We start from the raw sequence: 15,455 nt of genomic DNA, 5'->3' as shown, positions 1-15,455 counted from the left end.
TGTGAAGAGAACATTGAGAGACTCAAGACCCAACACTCTGGATGAGCTAAAGGCCGCTATCGAAGCATCCTGGGCCTCCATAAGACCTCAGCAGTGCCACAGGCTGATTGCCTCCATGCCACGCCGCATTGAAGCAGTCATTTCTGCCAAAGGATTCCCGACCAAGTATTGAGTGCATAACTGTACATGATTATTTGAAGGTTGACGTTTTTTGTATTAAAAACACTTTTCTTTTATTGGTCGGATGAAATATGCTAATTTTGTGAGATAGGAATTTTGGGTTTTCATGAGCTGTATGCCAAAATCATCCGTATTAAGACAATAAAAGACCTGAAATATTTCAGTTAGTGTGCAATGAATCTAAAATATATGAATGTTAAATTTTCATCATTACATTATAGAAAATAATGAACTTTATCACAATATGCTAATTTTTTGAGAAGGACCTGTAAACAAAATAAAGTTACCAAAGTTCACAAACGGTGCTTTAAACAGCCTGCATTTAGTCTAAAATATGCCTTTTCTTATTTGAGTTCAAGTTCAAGACTTATATTATAAAATGAAGCTGGTTTAAGTTAGCACTGAAGTGGCTCCCTATCACAGTTCAAAAGACTACTTAAGCATTTTGTCGTTCCTTTATTTGTTAAATCCACAGATAATTTAATCATACTGCTAGTCGAATAGGTTCAAGGTTAACACTTTGAACTCAAGTGCCCAGAATGTTGTAAGAAATGCTGGAAAAAGCTTGAGTCTGGAAAGGTTTGGCACTTTAAAGTGAAAATGTGTAGGAACGCTGCAGTTTACTGCTGCTGCAGGTGCCATTCGTTTTACTCTTTATCAGCGCTGGGAGCGGCACATTAATGCATCACGGTGTCTCAGATACCTCAGTTATCCTCAACTGATCAGGAATTACATTAGTGATTGACTCAGAGTGATGACATCATCACGTCTCCTGTTGTTTTTCAGTTCGGCGTGGAGGACAGAAGCTCTCAGTCATCAGGGTGAGGAAACTTTATTCTTCTCTTTACCGTCTTTGTGAGGACAGCTGAGTTTTAACTCTTGTGGAAATTTTCTGGCACTGGTCTCTCCGTGCTGGGAGACGACTGCGTGGCATCAGGTGCGCTGGAGCTTTGCTAAACCTTTGAAATAGATGGATTTATTTCACTCAATATTAGAAGCTGCAGAGTTGCTTTCAGGTTATAGTCAAGTGTATCCAGATGGATGAGTGCATAATCTAACAGAAAACAAATAAATGTTTGTGTTTGCAGTCTCCCTCCCTCAGCTGAAGGAGCTGGACTGGAGAGTTGACTTGGTAACTGGTTCTGACTCGGTTAGTCGGATGGCATTGCCAACCTGCTTGGTTCAGCTGAAGGTGAGAACCTGAATAACATAATAATAATATCTACAGAGGTCATGTGAATTTCTGCATCAATGGAAACATTAATTATACATTACGTGAAAATGAGTCTCATATGCGATACCTTTTTAGATGGAGGATCCATGTCCGTCAGCAGGTGGAGAGTCGATCTCTACAGTTACAGTGGAGCTGAGCAGGGAGTCACTGGACACCATACTGGACGGACTGGGACGTATCAGAGACCAGCTATCTGTGGTGGCTGGGAAGTGAGATGATTCTGTGGACCCACAGCGTCGTCCCCTGGTATCTTATCTGGACTAAAGGTTTCTCCTGTTCATGGTTTACACCTGAAAATGTGGATGAAGTTCAGATTCTTTCCCAAATGGGTCCAGTAGGTTTATCATTCTGATGATTTTTTTTTTTTTTTTGCTGAATCTGACCACAAAAACCTGCTGCTGTTTCATTTAGCTGCAGATCAGACCAGAAAAGTTAAATTTTTTAACATTCATTAAATATTTGAAAAATTATAATTTCACATTCTGTATATACATTTAATGTCATAGATTATTCTACTCAAACATCATTCATGTGTAAATGTGTTTTGTTCCATTTTTACTGTTATGAAAATAAACTAATAACACAGTCAGAGCCTTTGAGTGATGCATCTTTTTTATCCTCTCCTGTTTTAATGTATTTTGATGGGGTTTAGGCTTCACTTATAATGATGGACACCAACAGACTTACAGGTTTCAAAAAAGGCCTTCCAGCCTTGATGAGACATTTAAACCATTAACTTCCTGATCCTGGTGTGTTCACGCTGAAACTCCCTTACATTTAAATCTTTATATATTATGCTATGTATTTGGCAATTTAATGTCACAAAGTTTCTTGAATAGTTTGTTACATCTATAGAGCTCTTGACATTTCACCATATAATGATTCTTGGAGTAAGATACCTTTAACAGAAAAGCAGGGACTCTCTACCTGGCTTTCAGACTACAGGTCCTTCTCAAAATATTAGCATATTGTGATAAAGTTCATTATTTTCCATAATGTCATGATGAAAATTTAACATTCATATATTTTAGATTCATTGCACACTAAGTGAAATATTTCAGGTCTCTTATTGTCTTAATACGGATGATTTTGGCATACAGCTCATGAAAACCCAAAATTCCTATCTCACAAAATTAGCATATCATTAAAAGGGTCTCTAAATGAGCTATGAACCTAATCATCTGAATCAACGAGTTAACTCTAAACACCTGCAAAAGATTCCTGAGGCCTTTAAAACTCCCAGCCTGGTTCATCACTCAAAACCCCAATCATGGGTAAGACTGCCGACCTGACTGCTGTCCAGAAGGCCACTATTGACACCCTCAAGCAAGAGGGTAAGACACAGAAAGAAATTTCTGAACGAATAGGCTGTTCCCAGAGTGCTGTATCAAGGCACCTCAGTGGGAAGTCTGTGGGAAGGAAAAAGTGTGGCAGAAAACGCTGCACAACGAGAAGAGGTGACCAGACCCTGAGGAAGATTGTGGAGAAGGGCCGATTCCAGACCTTGGGGGACCTGCGGAAGCAGTGGACTGAGTCTGGAGTAGAAACATCCAGAGCCACCGTGCACAGGCGTGTGCAGGAAATGGGCTACAGGTGCCGCATTCCCCAGGTCAAGCCACTTTTGAACCAGAAACAGCGGCAGAAGCGCCTGACGTGGGCTACAGAGAAGCAGCACTGGACTGTTGCTCAGTGGTCCAAAGTACTTTTTTCGGATGAAAGCAAATTCTGCATGTCATTCGGAAATCAAGGTGCCAGAGTCTGGAGGAAGACTGGGGAGAAGGAAATGCCAAAATGCCAGAAGTCCAGTGTCAAGTACCCACAGTCAGTGATGGTCTGGGGTGCCGTGTCAGCTGCTGGTGTTGGTCCACTGTGTTTTATCAAGGGCAGGGTCAATGCAGCTAGCTATCAGGAGATTTTGGAGCACTTCATGCTTCCATCTGCTGAAAAGCTTTATGGAGATGAAGATTTCATTTTTCAGCACGACCTGGCACCTGCTCACAGTGCCAAAACCACTGGTAAATGGTTTACTGACCATGGTATCACTGTGCTCAATTGGCCTGCCAACTCTCCTGACCTGAACCCCATAGAGAATCTGTGGGATATTGTGAAGAGAACGTTGAGAGACTCAAGACCCAACACTCTGGATGAGCTAAAGGCCGCTATCGAAGCATCCTGGGCCTCCATAAGACCTCAGCAGTGCCACAGGCTGATTGCCTCCATGCCACGCCGCATTGAAGCAGTCATTTCTGCCAAAGGATTCCCGACCAAGTATTGAGTGCATAACTGTACATGATTATTTGAAGGTTGACGTTTTTTGTATTAAAAACACTTTTCTTTTATTGGTCGGATGAAATATGCTAATTTTGTGAGATAAGAATTTTGGGTTTTCATGAGCTGTATGCCACAATCATCCGTATTAAGACATTAAAAGACCTGAAATATTTCAGTTAGTGTGCAATGAATCTAAAATATATGAATGTTAAATTTTCATCATGACATTTTGGAAAATAATGAACTTTATCACAATATGCTAATATTTTGAGAAGGACCAGTATATGGCCCGGTACACATTTCAGATATGTAAAAAATTATACATAAAAAATAACTAACGTGGTATTTTTGCTGTATAATTACAGAGTTCCCTATTGGACAGAAATCCTACAGCACCTGGTTTTCTCTCTCAGGCGGTTTCCCGTGCAGTCTGTGATGCGCGCTCCCGCGGCAGGCACTTGTTGTGGCGGGAAACCGGTGGAGTTGTAGCTAGTTATCTTGTTAACTAAGTTTAGGTTAGTTTACTCACGTCTGTTCGCTCAGCATCATAAAGCTGACGCCAATATAAAGACCCATTTGACTTAATTGTATAACTCAAAATCCGGCGAAACTCTTAACTCGACGTTAGACAGTTTTTTTTTTTTTATGTGTAATTGTGTTGTTCCAACAGAGGCTAGCACAGGCATTACTTTTTAACTGATTATTTTAATTTTTCAAAATGGCAACAGCAAGAAAACAGATGAAGAAAAAGCTGGTTGAGGAGAAAACAGAGAAAAAGGTTTTTGATTTTACCCCAGAAGATGAAAAAAAGGAGCTAAGTGGTTCAGAGGATGATACCAGGGAAGGTAAGCTAGCTGACGTTAGCTGTAGATGGCGTCTGAGTCGCAGTTTGGGTGAAACTAAAAGGACATTTAATTTTTGACTATTTATAAATCCTGACTGGTAAAACATAGTTAAAGATAACAAAACACAAGAGTGTCAGATTTTAAGTCTGTACAAGAATGGCGATTAGATGGTGTGATCAGAATCTTTTACTCAGTTTTCAAAACATGTTTAGGACGCCGATGTAGAGTAAAGGCCTTTATGTCTAAGTTTGTGATCTGAGATATAACATATGAACTAAAATATGTGGGTTAAAAATAGATTCAGATTTAGTTCCACGTCAAAAACCACAATATCTGAACTTACATGCTTTACAACAGAGTTATACATTTTATAAAGAATTAGTAGATAATGTTACTGCTACTTTAAAAGTAGGCATGCACCAATATGAAAATTTAGGCTGATATAGTTATCCGATAAACAGCACAATATAACTCCAAGTACATCAAACTTCTGTGAAATCAAACTGTCCATTTAGGAAGCAACACTGATTGACAATTTCAAATGCTGTTTTGCAAATGGAATAGACAAGGAACAGGAGGAACACTGCCAGAACCCTGCAAATTGACCTCCAGCAGGCCACAAATGTGCATGTGTCTGCACAAACGGTTAGAAACCAACTCCATGAGGATGGTATGAGGGCCTGACGTCCACAAATGGGGGTTGTGCTCACAGCCCAACACCGTGCAGGACGCTTGGCATTTGCCAGAGAACACCAGGATTGGCAAATTCACCACTGGCGCCCTGTGCTCTTCACAGATGAAAGCAGGTTCACACTGAGCACATGTGACAGACGTGACAGAGTCTGGAGACACCGTGGAGAGAGATCTGCTGCCTGGCTGTGGGTCAGTAATGGTGTGGGGTGGCATTTCTTTGGAGGGCAGCATGGCCCTCCATGTGCTCGCCAGAGGTAACCTGACTGCCATTAGGTACCAAGATGAGATCTTCAGACCCCTTGTGAGACCATATGCTGGTGCAGTTGGCCCTGGGTTCCTCCTAATGCAGGACGATGCTAGACCTCATGTGGCTGGAGTTTGTCAACAGTTCCTGCAAGATGAAGACATTGAAGCTATGGACTGGCCTGCCCGTTCTCCAGACCTGAATCTGATTGAGCACATCTGGGACATCATGTCTTGCTCCATCCACCAACGTCACGTTGCACCACAGACTGTCCAGGAGTTGGTGGATGCTTTAGTCCAGGTCTGGGAGGAGATCCCTCAGGAGACCATCCACCGTCTCATCAGGAGCATGCCCAGGTGTTGTAGGGAGGTCATACAGACACATGGAGGTCACACACAATACTGAGCCTCATTGACTTGTTTTAAGGACATTACATCAAAGTTGGATCAGCCTGTTGTGTGTTTTTCCACTTTAATTTTGTGTGTGACTCCAAATCCAGGCCTCCATTGGTTAATAAATGTGATTTCCATTGATGGTTGTTGTGTGATTTTGTTGTCAGCACATTCAACTTTGTACAGAACAAAGTATTCAATGAGAATATTTCATTCATTCTAGGATGATATGCCTCACAGGCAACAAGATGGAAATAAATATCGGTTAATATTGGCTTAGTTTTTCTTGTGGGACCCATACCAATATGTTAAAAAATTACTAAGATTGGCCGATACCGATGTTAATGCCAATAAATCATAGATCACTTTTTTAAAATATAGTGAACTATCTTCTTTTTTATCTATTTAACCTCAGATTTGACAACTGGTGATCAAAAATTTGTAAATATCAACTTTCTAGATTTTTTTTTTATTGTAGAAGGAAGGTTTCATGAATTACATTCCTAGATTTATTTCACATGGCTCCGTTTACATTTCTGTGAAAAGAATAAAAAGTTAATCTTGATGTTGGTTTATCTATAGCAATTACCTTTAATGGGTTTGATTAATTTAGAAACCACTTAAACTGATTAGAAAGATTCAAAACTGCATTTGAGTTTAGCATAGATTACAAAAGACCGGTGGACACAAGCAGCTGACTTGAGGTCCCTATATTGGGTGGCTGGGCTTTCAGAGAGAAGGTGAGGAGATCGAGGAGCTACGAGTAAAGCCACTGCTTCCACCATATCAAAAGGAGGTCATTTATTTTTAGCAGGCATTTGACTAGAACACTTCCTGGATTCAGGCTGCACGGTGGCGCAGTTGGTAGCACTGTTGCGTGGCAGCAAGAAGGTCCTGGGTTTGACTCTTTCTGCAAGGAGTTTGCATGTTCTCCCCGTGCATGCGTGGGTTCTCACCAGGTACTCCGGCTTCCTCCCACAGTCCAAAGACATGCCTGTTAGGTTAATTGGTCTCTCTAAATTGCCCTTAGGTGAATGAGTGTGTGCATGGTTGTTTGTGTGTTGCCCTACGATGGACTGGCGACCTGTCCAGGGTGTACCCTGCCTCTCGCCCATAGACTGCTGGAGATAGGCACCAGCTCCCCCACGACCCACTATGGAAGAAGCGGTATAGAAAATGACTGACTTCCTGGATGCCACCTTTTAGAGATTTTCCAAGCGTGCACCACAGGGATAAGACCCATCTCTCTGCATCAACATCTGGTCAGGGAATACCAGTGAGATATCACCCAGTGGGAGGCTGGGAGCATTTCTGTGAAAGATAGATTTCTGATTTCCCATTATTTTCAGGTTTCTCAACCTGTGTGAAGAAGTGGAAGAAATTAGATAAATTAGTTTTAAAGTAGTTTTAATTTAAGGGTAATCTATGTATTGTAAAATTGACCTTTTCAACAATAAACTTAGAGGTTTATAAATTTCCAAGTGTGTAATGTTAAAATGGGAGAGAAGCATTCCTTTCTTAGCTGTGGCCTGTGATGTAAAAGCTTACTGTTTCAGACTAACATTTTGACACCTGTTTTTGTCTGAAGATGAAACTCCAATTGTGGACAAGCTGACAAAGAAGAGGCCTGCGCCGGATTTTGATGAGGAGGGGACAGCCGTGGGGTACTGTTTCTCTTACATTATTCATCTGCACACAGTAACCTTAAGTATGTCAAAATTATGTCAATAAACAATTGTGCAATGGCTCCAGATATTTGAGTGCATAATATTAGGATATGAAAACATGTAAAACATGAACTGAATCATTAGATTCAGTTCAATAAAGGTTCAAGACTCTATACAGAATAAATGAGTGTTTTTACTGGTTTATTTATCACACAATGTTTTACTTTTATTCATTTAGAAATGAAGTCCAGTCTATGTTGGAGAAATTTGGGGGTAAGCAGTTGTTTTTCCTTGATTTTTCTTTGTATTTTTTTAGATTGATTAAATACCAAATAGATGAAAACATTAAAGAAAATACACTTAATTAATGTTTGTTTTTATTGCAATTATATTAAATCATGGTGACATGTTGTTTATGTCAGATGACTGAAACAGGGACTGCTGCACAGTTATTTCATCGCATTAAACGCCACAGATCCAGGAATGGGAATTTTTATTTGACAATTAAATTTTTGTTTTTTTTTCTAGTTTTCAGCCAAAGAAAGATAATCACAAACGGAAAGGATTTATTTGTCTGTAATAAATCCATCTGAAGATGCCAAAGTCCAAATTGAAGAATTAATATTTTGTTCTCACAAATCTTCTCTTTCAAATAAAGTGCCGTATTTTTATGATGAAAAATGAAGACACCATCACTGGGTAAATGCATGAAGAATGCCATAACATTCATTTTACTTTTAGTTCTACAATGAGTGTCCAGGCTGAATAAATCCTTTTTTATTTGTACTAGCAGTGCCTTCACCATTTCAGTACTGATTAATAAACTGGAGTATTGTCCAGTTTAAAAATAGTTAAGTTCATTATTTTTAATTGGGTCACAGAGAGCAACCAACTGAGGCTGTGCAATAAAATTTTATTCGTGTTTTTTGACTTTGTGTTGCTGTTAATTCACATCCTTGTCATCAAATGTCAGTCAGTAAAAGCGTAGCTACATAAACGCAAAACCAGAGACTTGATGGCCTTGAATGCGTCTGTTTATGTGTCATTTGTTTTTTACATAAAACCTTCTCTTAATCAAGCTCATTTTCTGTTGTAGATTAAATCCACGGCCTGGTAGTTGTTGCTGTGTGGCTTATTGGATAAAGTAGACACACTTTGTATCCAAATAACGCTTCATAGAAATGCGTCTGTCTGGTTTTTTTTACTTGCAGCTGATATCAGTAAAGTGATGCAGGCCAAGAAGAAACGTCTGGAGTGTCTCACAAAAAACTACATGAAGGGAAGCCAGCACAAACTGGAGCAGCTGTGGACCAACTACCATGGACAGAGGTTCTAAACTTGGAGAAGAACTGCTAAAACTAGCACCGAGCCACTTTTGTTCCAGTATTTGTTTTATAATTAGTGTAAAGTTCTCCAGGCCTCCTGAAGCACCTTTAAAAGTTGTTCTCCAGACGTTCTCCAGCTTATGTCGTCTTTTCTGTCAGATGACCTGACAATGGTTTAATAATGTTTATCTGCAGGCTCTGATGTGTGTTTTTTCCATGGTAGATCTTACTGCAAAGAAGAATGTTTGTCGACGCAACACTGGTTCAACCCTTCAGTTTAGAAAGAAGCCTTTAATCGCCATAATTTATTCATAGCTGCAAGAACCTGTAAGACTGGGTGAAAAGGCAGTGAAAATCCAACAAAAAACTCAAAAAGACCTACAGAAAGACTGGGGAACTGTTGATAAGGGCAACAACAAATAAAAAGAAAAGAGGAGAAGAATCAGGAGTTTACAGCTAAACAGTAAATGTGTAAAACCAGTGAAATGTTGTATTTATATTAAAATTAGAATAGCAGGTGTGCTTTTTCCATATTTATCTGTGTACTGTAGTAGAATCTATTTGTATTGTATTTTGACCAAAACCTGTTTGTGCAGGAAGAAGATGACTCAGCAGTACCATCAGCAGGTTTCTTCTGCGCTGCAGCAGTGGGAGGTTGAAGCTCAGCGAGCCGAGGAGCAGGAGGAGAAGCTCAATGTCAGTTTACTGACTTCATCTACATTGTTCTGCAATATAGACTGTAAAAACACAACTTGGCCAGTGTTGACATGAACTTCAGCAGCTGTGGTTTGCTCCCATTTAGAAAGGAGGATGGTCTGATGGTTTTTTTTATGGTTTATCTGTGAGCACTTTGCTTCAGTTATGCTTTCTTAAAGCACAGATATAAAGAAAATCCTAAGCACCATCCATGATAGAAAAAAACAGCAACACATCTCTTGGTAATCATACAGAAAGTGTTTCACATGACGCCACTGTACTTCTCTTTTTCCTCTGGTGCAGCTTATTGCTGGTTGGGCTGGCACGAATACGAAAAGGGAATTCAACAAAATCACTATGCTAAAGATTTTAAACCCCCAGACTTTTATGTTTTGCCGTTTGTGTTCCCAGAATTTGTTTCGGCAGCAACTGAAAATCCTGCAGCAGGCCCGAGTTGTGCAGAACCAGAAGCTGAAAGCGGTCAGAGAGTTGTATGAGCAGTTTTTGAAGGTGGGCCATTTAATATTCAGTAAATAATTCCTATCTGAATGATGTCTGGTTTGTTAGTGTGTGTGACAGGATCTTATCCTTCACGTGAAATAACCACATCATTTAATTTGATCTACCTATAAGAAGTAAAAGATTGCAGGGTCATCCTGAATGTTTTTGGGTTCCACATCGTAATAATTAACTATATCTGACAGCACTGTATATAGTTAGGATTAATTGGAATGTATGTACCTGACTTGGAATCTTTATGATTCAATTGAATTTACTTTGTAAAGTGCATTGAGACGATGTGTTGTGAATTGGCGCTATATAAATAAACTGAACTGAATTGAATTGAAAGTAACGGTGGTCATTATGTCCTCCAGCAGCCTAAGCCTATAGCAGCATAACTACAGAGATATCTCAGGATAAACTAAGCCACTCTAACTATAAGCTTTATCAAAAAGGAAAGTTTTAAGCCTAGCCTTAAAAGTAGACAGGGTGTCTGCCTCATGGACTAAAGCTGGGAGCTGGTTCCACAGGAGAGGAGCCTGATAACTAAAGGATCTGCCTCCCGTTCTGCTTTTAGAACATATGGAACAGTCAGATAATTTCTTGCTTGATTATTAAAGGCTTTACATGTGAGAAGGATGTTTTTTAATTCTGTTCTGAATTTAACTGGAAGCCAATGAAGAGTCGGTGAGGTTGTAGAAATATTATCCCCTTTTAATTCTCAGAACTGTAGCGTTTTGGAGACTTTTTACAGAATTTTTGGGGCTTCCCGACAATAATAATTAAATGACTTTATATGATCTTTGTGTCTTAAGCAAATAAATATCCATAAAAATGACCGACATTGACATTTTGTAGCAGGACTCCACCTTGAAAGATCTGGTCATGAACCCGTTGCAGAGAGGAAATATTCTGTAAATTGTAGAGAACTTTTAGTTGTAATTGTCATGTTTAAATGAAACAAAAATCTGAAGTTCTTGCTGTTTGTCTTCAGAACATGGAGGACATGGAAAAGAACCATGAGATGTTCTTGCAAGGAACGCAGCAGGAGCTGAGGAAGGAGATGGCCACCCTGCAGAAGAAGATTCTCATGGACACAGTGAGTTCAGGGTGTTTTGTTACATTTCAGTTACGTTTTTTTTGTAACTGAAGAGTGACGTTTTGTCGGGCATATGTATAAGTTAAAAGCACGTACAGTGTTGAAAATGATGAACGCTGTTGGAGCACCTGCAGATTGTGGCTTGGTGTCGTCTTGCTGAAATAAGCAGGGACGTCCCTGAAGAACACGTTTCTTGGATGGCAGCAGATGTTGCTCCAAACCTCTATGTACCTTTCAGCATTAATAGGGCCTTCCCAGATGTGCCAGCTACCCATGATGCCATGGGCAGCAACCCCCCCCCCCCCAATACCATCACAGATGCTGGTCTTTGAACTTTGCGCTGATAACAATCCAGATAGTACTCTTCCTCTTTGGACCAGAGGACACGCCGTCCATTATTTCCAAAAACAAGTTGGAAATGCGATCTGGATTCGTCTAGCCACAGCACACCTTTCCACTTTGGGTCAGTCCATCTCCGATGAGCTCTGGTCCAGAGAAGCCGGCGCCGTTTCTGGGTGGTGTTGATATGTGGATTTGGCTTTGCATGGTAGAGTTTTAACTTGCAGATGTAGCGACGAACTGTCTTCACTGACAATGGTTTTCTGAAGTGTTCCTGAGCCCACAAGGTGATAACCGATACAGAATGATGTTGGTTTATAATGCAGTGCCTCCACAGGGGTCAAAGGTCAAGGGCATTCATAGTTGGTTTTCAGCTTACATGCAAAGATTTCTCCAGATTCTCTGAATCTTTTGATGATATTATGGACTGTAGATGATGAAATCACTAAATTCCTGGAGTTGTACATTGAGCAATGTTATTTTTAAACTGTTGCTCACACAGTTTAACAAAAAGTGGTGAACTGTGACCCGTCCTCGCTTGTGAACGACTGAGCCTTTCAGAGATGCTCCTTTTATACCCAATCATGACATTTACAATTCAATTCCAAATACTTTATTCATCCCAAAGGGAAATTAAATGTTATTATAGCTCATATTATGAAGGTTTCTTCAAAGAGCCGTTGTAGATGCTGATGGCTGTGGGCAGGAAGGATCTCCTGTAGCGCTCCGTCTTGCAGCAGATCTGAAGAAGCCTCTGACTGAAGACACTCTGTTGTTGTAGGACAGTCTCATGAAGAGGATGCTCAGGGTTCTCCATAATGTTCTTCATTTTATGAAGAATCCGTCTTTCCACAATGATCTCCAGAGGTTCCAGAACCAGCCTTCTCTATCAGCTTGTTGAGCTTTGATGTTGCTTCCCCAGCAGATGATGGTAGAATAGATCACACTTTCCACAATAGACTTATAGAAGATATGCAGCATCTTGCTGCAAACACCAAAGGACCTAAGCTTCCTCAAGAAGTACAGTCTGCTCTGTCCCTTCTTGTAGATGGCTTCACAGTTGCATCTCCACTCTAGTCTGTTGTCCAGGTGAACACTGAGGTATTTATACTCCTCCACCACCTCCACCTCTTCTCCCATGATGGAAATAGTGTCTGACCGATTCATGTTTCTTTTAAAATCTACAATCATCTCCTTTGTTTTAGTCACGTTCAAAATGAGATGATTGTTTCCACACCATGCCACAAAGTGGTCCACCACCTTCCTGTTACCTGTTTCCAATTAACCCGTTCACCTGTGGAATGATCCAAACAGGTGTTGTTGAGCATTCCTCAACTTTCCCAGTCTTTTGGTGGCCCTGTCCCAGTTTTTTTGGAATGTGTTGCAAGCATCAAATTCAAAATGAGAGAATATTTGCACAAAAAAAACCAATAAAATTTATATTCACCCTATCTTTATTCAATTGCATAACAGTTGAAAAGGATTTGTAAATCATTGTATTCTGTTTTTGTTTACATTTTACACAACTTCATTGGAATCAGGGATTTGCACGTTTTCATTACGAAAAGCTTTTTAGTTCCTCGCCGACATCAGGAAAACTCAATGCTCCGTGTCCAGCTTCATTTGTTATTTCTATTCCTAATTTGCGGCTCCATATTACACCGCTGTACGATTCATGAGAACATTTTTGTTTCTGTATTCATATTTGTACAAATGAACATTAAAGTTATTTTGAAAGGTTTTGTCTGTTCAGGTTCTGATGCCATATTGTTGTGTGTTTCCACAGCAACAGCAGGAGATGGCCACAGTCCGCAAGTCACTGCAGTCCATGCTTTTCTAATCAGCTATTGCCACGGTGACTGTTCCAGTGTTTAAGATGTTGCTGCTGCACGTTTGTTCGTTATTACAGTAACATTTCAGTATTAACCACTTCTGTCTTTATTTTAATAAACATTTAAAAATTCAGATTATTAAAGATTTGTTTCAGCTCTTCTTGCTGTGGTGTGTTTGTATTGCCAGCAGGTGGTGCTGTTCATATCCTCTTATTTAGTAAAAATGAGTTAAATGTAAAAAATAAACATTTTCAAGTGTTTTTGTTGGGTTTGATTTTGTTTTCTTTTTGTATTTATTGATGTTGGAGTACTAAATCTACCTTGATGTGGAAGTGGGGAGATAGAACACAGTAACTTGTGGCTGAGTGTTGGCTGGAAATTGAGAGACGTCAGGAGGGTCAACACTGATTCATTCTCATCAGAGGATGCCTCATTATCAGGGTCAGTGTTATCCTCTGCATCAGACATGTCTCTTCTATGTCATCTTCGTAGTCAAAGAGTTTGACAACACTTCATTCACAGAAAACCTTTGCTTAGAAGTAATTTTGTGTGGAGAAGCGAGCAGAAATAGAGAGCATACAGAACACCAAAAGAGATGGTTGAGAAGGCTGCTGGGCAAGCTTTTATGTTTGCTCCACACCTAAATTGTGGGAAGTAACCATATCTCACAGGAACAGTATTTTCCCACCTCCACAGCATGGAAAATTTGTAATCTTCTCACAGTGTTTCCCCTTTTCTGTCATGTGAACAATCAGTGGTTCCTCATGGTTACATAGCATTACATAGTTACATGAGGGTCACGTATGGAATTAGTTTTGTGCCTAAAAGATTGCGAAAAACTCTTGGATGATCAAACAAAAAATAAGAATTAGAGAAAAAATATTTCAAAAGTCATTTCAAAAGTAAAACATGCTATCTGCGATCAATCTCTTAAAGCAATACTGTCAAGTCTTTGTCTTGTCTTTGTTAGACTGAATATATTTTTGTCATTTTCCTCTGTTTCATTCTGGCTGATCAGTTTTGCAATTACACTTCCTCTACTTTGCGCTCCTTCACTTTTTCTTTGCACTTCTGGGGGGGTCTTCTGAGGAGTCTTTTGCCATTGGACAGAGATTTCTTGAGTGACATATCAGTGACCCGGAAATTGCGTAGCGTACGTGGAAGCAAATTGTTACCATATTTCAAATGAAAAAGCATTTTCAGAAATGCTTTTTCATTTTAAGAATGTGGCTGCATTGTTTGACTCATAAATCAAATTAGTTATCAATAATCCTATTTGCATTTTAATTTTCTTCTTCAAGACTGCTCATTCTTTCACTTAATTAAAATGAAAAAGACATTTGAGATTTATTTTTTAAAATGTACCCCAGCAAATAGATACCAAAATTCAATTTGAAATGTAAAATTTGAAAATGAAAAAGCATTTCCAGAAATGCTTTTTCATTTTAAGAATGCGGCTGCATTATTTGACCCATAAATAAAATTAGTAATCAATCATCCTATTTGCATTTTCTTCATCACGACTGCACATTTTATGCCATAATCAAAAAGAAAACAAAGCAGACATTGCTTTTTCGTTTTCGTGGTCTGCCCGCAAAGTACTGCCCAGAACACGAAAACGAAAAAGCATTCCGAGCTGCGGGCGCAGAAGAGTGACGTCAGCAGCCGCTCTTCCTCAGTTCCGCCACATCCTGCCACCGAAGCTGCCACCGGAACTGCCACAGCTTGCCACACGGTGGCACGGGATTCCGCGAGGATGCCAGAAGGTGGCAGACCGGCCGTAAAACTTGCCAATGCGGTTGCCGCTGTTTTTGTGGAAGCTGATGCTGATTATCGGCAAATGGGATGTCATTGTTGTTATAGCCTGTTACCTTGAAATAATGATTTCATTATTGATTATTATTTAATAAACAGCTTTAGACCCATAACATAAGGTGATTGTATTTACTTGACATGGAAAATAAATAGCACTGTATGTGTGACGTGTTGAAAGGATGACGAAGATTTATTGCACAAACAGCCGGTTTATTATAGAGCATGAGCGGCTATTCTGAATCGTCACTCACAGAAAAATATAAATAAAAGCTTAAAAACACGCTGGATGTCCCAGGCCATGAGGCTGCCACCTGAACTACCA

General features: G+C 39.8%; 2 protein-coding genes across 2 annotated transcripts; both read left to right on the top strand.

Moving 5' to 3' along the window:
• The first annotated feature begins 493 nt into the window (after positions 1-493).
• LOC124855257 (COMM domain-containing protein 9-like) lies at positions 494-2,005 on the top strand. Its single transcript, XM_047344980.1, has 3 exons — positions 494-1,001; positions 1,269-1,372; positions 1,490-2,005. The coding sequence occupies exons 1-3, from the start codon at positions 935-937 to the stop codon at positions 1,625-1,627; spliced, it is 309 nt and encodes a 102-aa protein (XP_047200936.1). The 5' UTR covers positions 494-934; the 3' UTR covers positions 1,628-2,005.
• A 2,123-nt stretch (positions 2,006-4,128) lies between these two features.
• Positions 4,129-13,578, top strand: sycp3 (synaptonemal complex protein 3). The gene is made up of 8 exons (XM_047344910.1): positions 4,129-4,530; positions 7,448-7,523; positions 7,765-7,799; positions 8,738-8,855; positions 9,448-9,547; positions 9,959-10,057; positions 11,043-11,147; positions 13,273-13,578. The coding sequence occupies exons 1-8, from the start codon at positions 4,404-4,406 to the stop codon at positions 13,324-13,326; spliced, it is 714 nt and encodes a 237-aa protein (XP_047200866.1). The 5' UTR covers positions 4,129-4,403; the 3' UTR covers positions 13,327-13,578.
• Positions 13,579-15,455: the final 1,877 nt, after the last annotated feature.

This window comes from Girardinichthys multiradiatus, chromosome 2 (genome assembly GCF_021462225.1).
Source record: "Girardinichthys multiradiatus isolate DD_20200921_A chromosome 2, DD_fGirMul_XY1, whole genome shotgun sequence".
NCBI classification, from domain to species: Eukaryota; Metazoa; Chordata; class Actinopteri; order Cyprinodontiformes; family Goodeidae; genus Girardinichthys; species Girardinichthys multiradiatus.
Note: the sequence above shows the minus strand (reverse complement) of the source record. Positions and strands in the feature narration are given on the sequence as shown.